General features: G+C 35.1%; 1 protein-coding gene across 1 annotated transcript; it reads right to left on the bottom strand.

The window, feature by feature from the left end:
- Window positions 1-3074: 3074 nt before the first annotated feature.
- Window positions 3075-5112, bottom strand: LOC149422291 (TAR DNA-binding protein 43-like). The gene has a single exon (XM_089633201.1). The coding sequence runs from the start codon at window positions 4964-4966 to the stop codon at window positions 3734-3736; it is 1233 nt and encodes a 410-aa protein (XP_089489327.1). The 5' UTR covers window positions 4967-5112; the 3' UTR covers window positions 3075-3733.
- Between the last annotated feature and the right edge of the window lie 1558 nt (window positions 5113-6670).

Genomic DNA, 6670 nt, shown 5'->3' with positions numbered 1-6670 from the left:
TATGGCAATAGCTGCAGATATGGCTAATTTCCGAAACCCATTATTAACTGAAAATAAAAACATAAGAATAAAATATGAAAATATCTTTACTGTTCACTGAATAAGTAATTAATAGTGAATTGTATACTAATTTTTACATAATGTTATATGTAAGTAAAAAATTAACTAGGTATTCAAGAGTGATAAATTGAAAAATAATTAATTACGGTAAAGTTGTTCTGATACATTAGTCTACCATCAAGAATTAAAGTAATCTAAGATGGAAACAAATATTGAATTCCGTAAGTCTAAACTTTTCAATATCATCATTTTCTACTAGGAAAATTGATTATTTATTGATGTAAAATTACCATGCAGCTCCACATCCTCAGTAAGCATTGCATTGCCTTGTTTAGATATTTTTCTAATTTCTCAGTCACTTTGTGAAAATTATTGGCACCCTCTTTTAATTTGTTAGATCTAGTTAGTGGTTTATTGATGGCATAGATATACTACTCACTTCATGACTGTCAGTTCAATCTTTTTTTCAAACTTTCTTCAGGCAGGTAGGTACCTAGGTACCATAATATTGAAAAAATGTGGGTAGAAAAATGAATGTTTTTCAACAAATTTAAGTATGTTTCTACCTTTTGCAGATGATACATTTGCGGATGATACAGACTTAATATTTGAAGATGAATCATGGCAATGAGTAACTAATAAAACTAATAATGGCTTAATAAAAGTAAAGCATTGGCTAGACACAAACCTCCTCACACTTAATATTGACAAAACACAATACATGAAATTTTCTATATGCAAACATAATGCTTCCAATAACTGTAAACGCTCTTGAAACCTCACCTAATATCCATTGCACATGTTCCACACTAAAATCATCAAAGGAAGTTAAATATTTGGGAATAATCATAGACGTCCAACTACGCTGGGAGGCCCATATAGATGACACAGTAAAAATACTCCGTACTCTCGATAGTACAGGGGCCCGACCCTCAGGTTCACGACTAAGGGTGGGCTGCCCCATCAGCAAGTGAAAAAACCTAGCCACTGCTGTTGTGCCGGTTCGTGACACTTGTATTATTATTTTAAATCATAACATTACTTGAAGTAGTACTTGGGCAAACTTTAAATTATTCATGTATTAACCACAAAATATTGCATTTTTATATATACTTGAAAGAATTGATTTTTATACGGACAGAACTATTTATGCATTATTCATATTCCATATGTACACCCGTCAGCAAATTAGAATAATGTGTAGAAAGTATTTTTTCTAAAATACTTGAATCAGCGCTATCTATGAACAAGCAGTTTATGAATAATTTTAAGTTTACCCAATTATTTATGGTAATTTATAATGTAACATTTTTTCAAATAAGGAATCATATATCACTGGCAAATGTCATTCCGGGTAATGATAGTTCTATACAGTTCTATAGGTGGGGTGCATTGAAAAAAAATACAGTTCCTTACAATGAACAATAAAATTATTAAATTCCATTGACTGTGTGACTGAATTTACTATGCATAAATACATACGGGTTCAATAATGATAAGTTGTTGTTATAAAAAATATATAACATGCATACATTAACACAAAAATGGTCTAAAAACTATTTAAAAATCAATAAAAATAGACAATTTTCTCAATGGATTTTTCATATTGGAGTTTGATGGGCATCATAGCTTTAGCTATAATGATGGCCTTAATTTTGAGGGAGTCACATCAGCAAAATGTCAGTTTAAATAAACCGCGATTGCCGCTTTTAGAAGTTGGTGTTAGGAGGCCAGGTAAATATATCAATTTATTAAGCTTTCATGTAATTATTATTGTAATGGTATGGCAGCACATTATTAATAGTATGCATTAATTTGCTTACAGCCATTAGTATTTTAATTTCTATGGCACCTTGTATTATGGAGAAAAAATCATTTGATGAATGTTGTGCTTCAATATACAAATATCAAGTTTTAGAGGAGTCCCTCGACGAGTATGCAGATAAAATCAGTGTAGGTATTAATAATGAATAAGAAATGTAACCAAAGACATATTTTAATGTGAAATATATAAATAAGATACAGTGAAAGAAATTTATTTCTTCAGAACCAATAAAGCTTATCAGCCATGTCGTAGTATTAGTTGAATGATATCAATACATTGCACTTATCACTAGCAAATATAATGGATGCCACGTGTTATCAGCTGCAAATTTAATCAAATTATGGTGAATTACCAAATCAAATATGGCGAGTGAGTAACATCAATGATACTTTGTCATTTCCACATCTGGATTAAGAAAAAATATAATGAAAAGAATGTTGGAGATGGTAACATTATTTTTATTAACTAAATAAATAATAATCCAAGCTTTTTATACAGTGTGGGAATTTCTTCTTCTTTGGTGATACTATGAACCAACCGTCTGCAATGTTCATTTTCAAGTCTTTTGTGAAACCAGTTCTGAAAAAAAAATCAGCTCTGTATAACAGCGTCCCAGAAATTACCAATAATGTGAGAACTTTTCTAGCTGCGAATATCAAATTATGTAATGTCAAAATACATGCAAGCCCTCAGCAAGAGATGTTGATTTTATGATGTAACGGATGGGTACCACAATGTAATGGGCAATGGCAGGGCTGATCCTGTGCAGGCGCAATCGGAGCAATCCACTCCGGGCGTAGACTTGCTAAGGCGCTGATAATACCTAACACAGCACCCTTAAGATTTTTACTAGTGTCAGGCGCCACTTGGCTCAGGGCTGGACCTGGATAATGGTATATGTAAAAGTTTAGCATCCTGTTTAGCTCTTCCCTTTCCTCATAAACAATGCATTTATCAGAAAGAGAGGTTACGACTTATCTCTCAACGGCAGGACCTTCTTTTGTATTGTGATCATTGTTCTTCCTAATACAACCAAAGTATTGTAGTTTCCTGATTCCTTCACATTCTCTTCCTTTGTGCTCATCACTGCAGTTAGTGCTTCTTCGTTATTGAGTAACTTCACTCACAATATTATGGGGCAAATTTAACTTTGAGTAAAAGAGTTATAATCAATAAAAAGTACTAAAAATCTGTTTAAAATAAAACTTTATTTTATAATTTTTGATATATTTTTAGTTGTAGAAACATAATTTATATAATAGTATAAATTCTTTTATTTTCCTGACATTTACAAATGACATGGTTAAAACAAAACATTATACATTCATGACAATTTCAAATCAGTCCTGATGAAGCACCATTATGATAGTATTATAGTAAGCATGTTGTTCGGGTTTAGGTCAATGTTCATGCATTCTAGTATTAATATTGCCTTAGCCATTAAATATGGCTTTATTATTGAAATAGTTTTTGAGAAATACAGATATTTTGTGTGATTAAAAAAATAGTACAGTTTCAATACAATAATGGATTTAATCAATATTTTATATTCACGACTGATTCTAAACATAATTTGAAAAACTACACCAATTTTATACAAATGTGTTTTTGTATAATATTGCGATGTACTGTTCAATAACATTACGTAAAATATATATGCAATAATCAATAAAAATAAAACAGCGCATAAATAATTCCTCTTTATTCTGATTTATATAAAGTTTTAAAACATTTTCTGTAATATTTATATGTCAAACTCTCAATGTATCTTAGATTGTGAAGCTACTTTAGCTTTATATACATTATTTACATACTCAATCTGTAACGGAGTATAAATATAAAAATCATTTATTCATACTTAACATAGTTCTTAGCAGAGACCTCGGGCTGTACAGGCCAGGCAGTTCCCTCGCCCCCGTTATTGTTCTGGGGCACCCAGTTGAGGAAGCCAGGACCCCGCTGAGGAGGTCCCTGGGGCGCGGGGGGGCCTTGGTAGCCCTCCACTGCCATGTTGTTTACCAACCCCCAGCCCGCCTGGTTGAGCGCAGCGGCCACAAGCGCCTGGTTGACGGGGATGTTGAGCGGCAGGTTTACGTTGCCCTGGTTGTTGCCATTGTTGGAGGGTGCCTGGTTGCCGTGGTTCATGCCTCCGGGCACGTTGCGCATGTTCATCACCTCCATGTTGCGCCCACCCCACTGGTAGTTGGAGGAATTGTTCCCGTAGCTTCGCGAGTGTCGAGGCATCATCTCGTTATTATGGCTTTTTGTATTAGGTCTGATTTGATGGTACTTATTCTGGTCCTGTTTTGGGGACGCGTTAGAAATATTTACAGACACACCTTTGATGATGTGGTCTTCTCCGCACAAGCTCTGAGCCACTTCAGGATCTAGAAAAGTCACAAAGCTAAAAGCTCTAAAAGGTTTGGGGATGAAGACATCGGTGACTTGACCAAACTTGCCGAAGTAATCCTTCAGATCGTCAGCCGTAATGTTTTCTGTACAACGTCCCACAAATACTTTACTGGGAACCTTGGGCACGAGGCCTTCCTTGGAATTAGGAATCCGCACGTCGCACCATCTCCCGTCAATCAAGTGTCTCTGCCCCAGGACCTTTATTTGCGCCTCGTAACTATAAAACTTTATAAATCCGAAACCCTTCGAAGATCCTGACTTAGAATCCCTTTTTATTTGGACTAATAAGAGGTCACCGAAAGTTTGAAAATAATCTCTTATAGCGTCTTCTGTTGTTTTCCACGGTAATCCTAGAACAATCAAATCTGAACATCTCAATTTGTTGTCCCGTTTTCTTTCCGCCGCAATGTTCTCGAGCTTGGGTTTCTTAGGAAAAACACAAATATACTGATGACTTCCCCAGCCCCCATCAGAAGGGGGGTAGAGGCGGTCGTCTGCCAATCGAAGGCCTCGGAAGGTCTGGGACGACGGGTGGCGATACTTGAGACCGCAGCACCCGAAGAATTGAGCAGAGACCGTGCTCAGTAAAATTGAGCCGTCTTCTTCGGTAGGTAATTCGATGGGTTCCTCGTCTTCATCTTCACAAACTTGTAAGTATTTGATTGACATTTCAAAGAAATGACCAACTCCAACTCACATTACGTAAATACAACACGATATCAAATCATATTTTCTTAGTACTATAAGTTTTTATAATAAATAGCAAAAGGAAAGTCAGGCACAAAATTAACCATAACAGGACAAGTGACGTTTTTGGCCTGAATTGCCAAATGTCAAAATAAATAGTATTGTATAATCAAAGTTAGGTACCTATATTTACGTAGATGTTTATAAAAAATAAAATGTCTACAAGTACGGTGATCTTCGTATTTTTTAAAGATTATTAGAGGTCATTTATTTATTATAATAGGGAATGTGAAAGACTTGATGTGGTTTGCGCAACTAAAGCGTGTTTTCAAATACAGCAGTCGTGACCATAATAAACAACTCATGTCGTGACTAACAGAAGACAGTTCAATATTACAATAAAAAAGTCTTTTGTACATCTTTTTGGGTAAAATATATTTTTTTAAATCGCCGTAAGCTAAAAAATCTAATAATGACTGAATACGCAAATGAATAAGCAAACGAATAAAAATTATTAGAAATAATTGGTTTTGAAATTATGATTGGTTAAACATTGCGCCATTACAGACGTAAAAGCAATAGGCAAAGTGAAAATTTACCCTTATTTTGAATCCGAGACCTAGCAAATTTCAAAAGAGACTCGATGCCAGTTTTTGCCATTTATCACAATGATATAAAAAATTCAATCTTAAATAAAATGATGAGTGAAATGAGTCATTCTCTAAAATTGCGCTTTGTTTTGGTGATTCTTCATATATTGTTTAAACTCTAATAAATCAGTCAGCATCCATTATTCTAGAAATCCAAATCAGAGGCGTAGTTAAAGCATTCATATGGGTGAGGGGGGAGGGGTTTGAACCCTCTTAACCCCTCCCCCCCTTATATACGCCCGTGATCCAAAAAAATCAAGTATTGCTAAGTATCGAAAGCTATAGACGCATAATTCACTCCTATCTGAGAACTTGCTATTCCTGTAATTGCCCAGTTCTGGAACAAGTCACCCACATAAAATACCTGGGGGTCATCATTGACCAACATCTTCGTTGGGATCAGCACTTAGCCAGTCTAATCCCACGCATCCCCAAGTTCTCTTATGCTTTTCGAAATCTAAAAAATATCCTTATTACCTCAATTCTTAAAACTGTATACTATGCTCTCTGCCAATCCCTACTAGCTTACGGCATTATAATCTGGGGTGGCTGTGTACAATCTACCATCGAACTTCTTCTAAAAGCCCAACAAATGGTAATACGTGTCACAAGCGACCGACAAGATACCCCTCCACTCGACTCCTCATAGGGTATAAGGTCTTAAACATACGACAACTCCACCTAAAATTTTCGCTAATACATTTCCTGTTCAAATATAAAAACAAAACTCTTTTACAACACAACTACACCACCAGAACAATAACCAACGGTCACTACAAAGCACCTTGACTACATACCACGTCAGCTCAAAGACAATTTTTCTTCCTAGCTCCTAAAATCTTTAACCTTATCCCTGAAAACCTAAAAACCGTGAGTCAACCCCATTCCTTTAAAAAAACAAATTACGAAATGGATCCTTACACACGGAATACATTACAATTACAATACCCATTTATTCTATACTCTATCAATTTTCATCTTCTCCATTCTCTTTTTGCAACCCAAACTAGCTTTGCCATCATTTTTCTTATTTTTC

This window comes from Hesperophylax consimilis, chromosome 7 (genome assembly GCF_061612785.1).
Source record: "Hesperophylax consimilis isolate HC1 chromosome 7, BYU_Hcon_1.0, whole genome shotgun sequence".
Taxonomy (NCBI): domain Eukaryota; kingdom Metazoa; phylum Arthropoda; class Insecta; order Trichoptera; family Limnephilidae; genus Hesperophylax; species Hesperophylax consimilis.
Note: the sequence above shows the minus strand (reverse complement) of the source record. Positions and strands in the feature narration are given on the sequence as shown.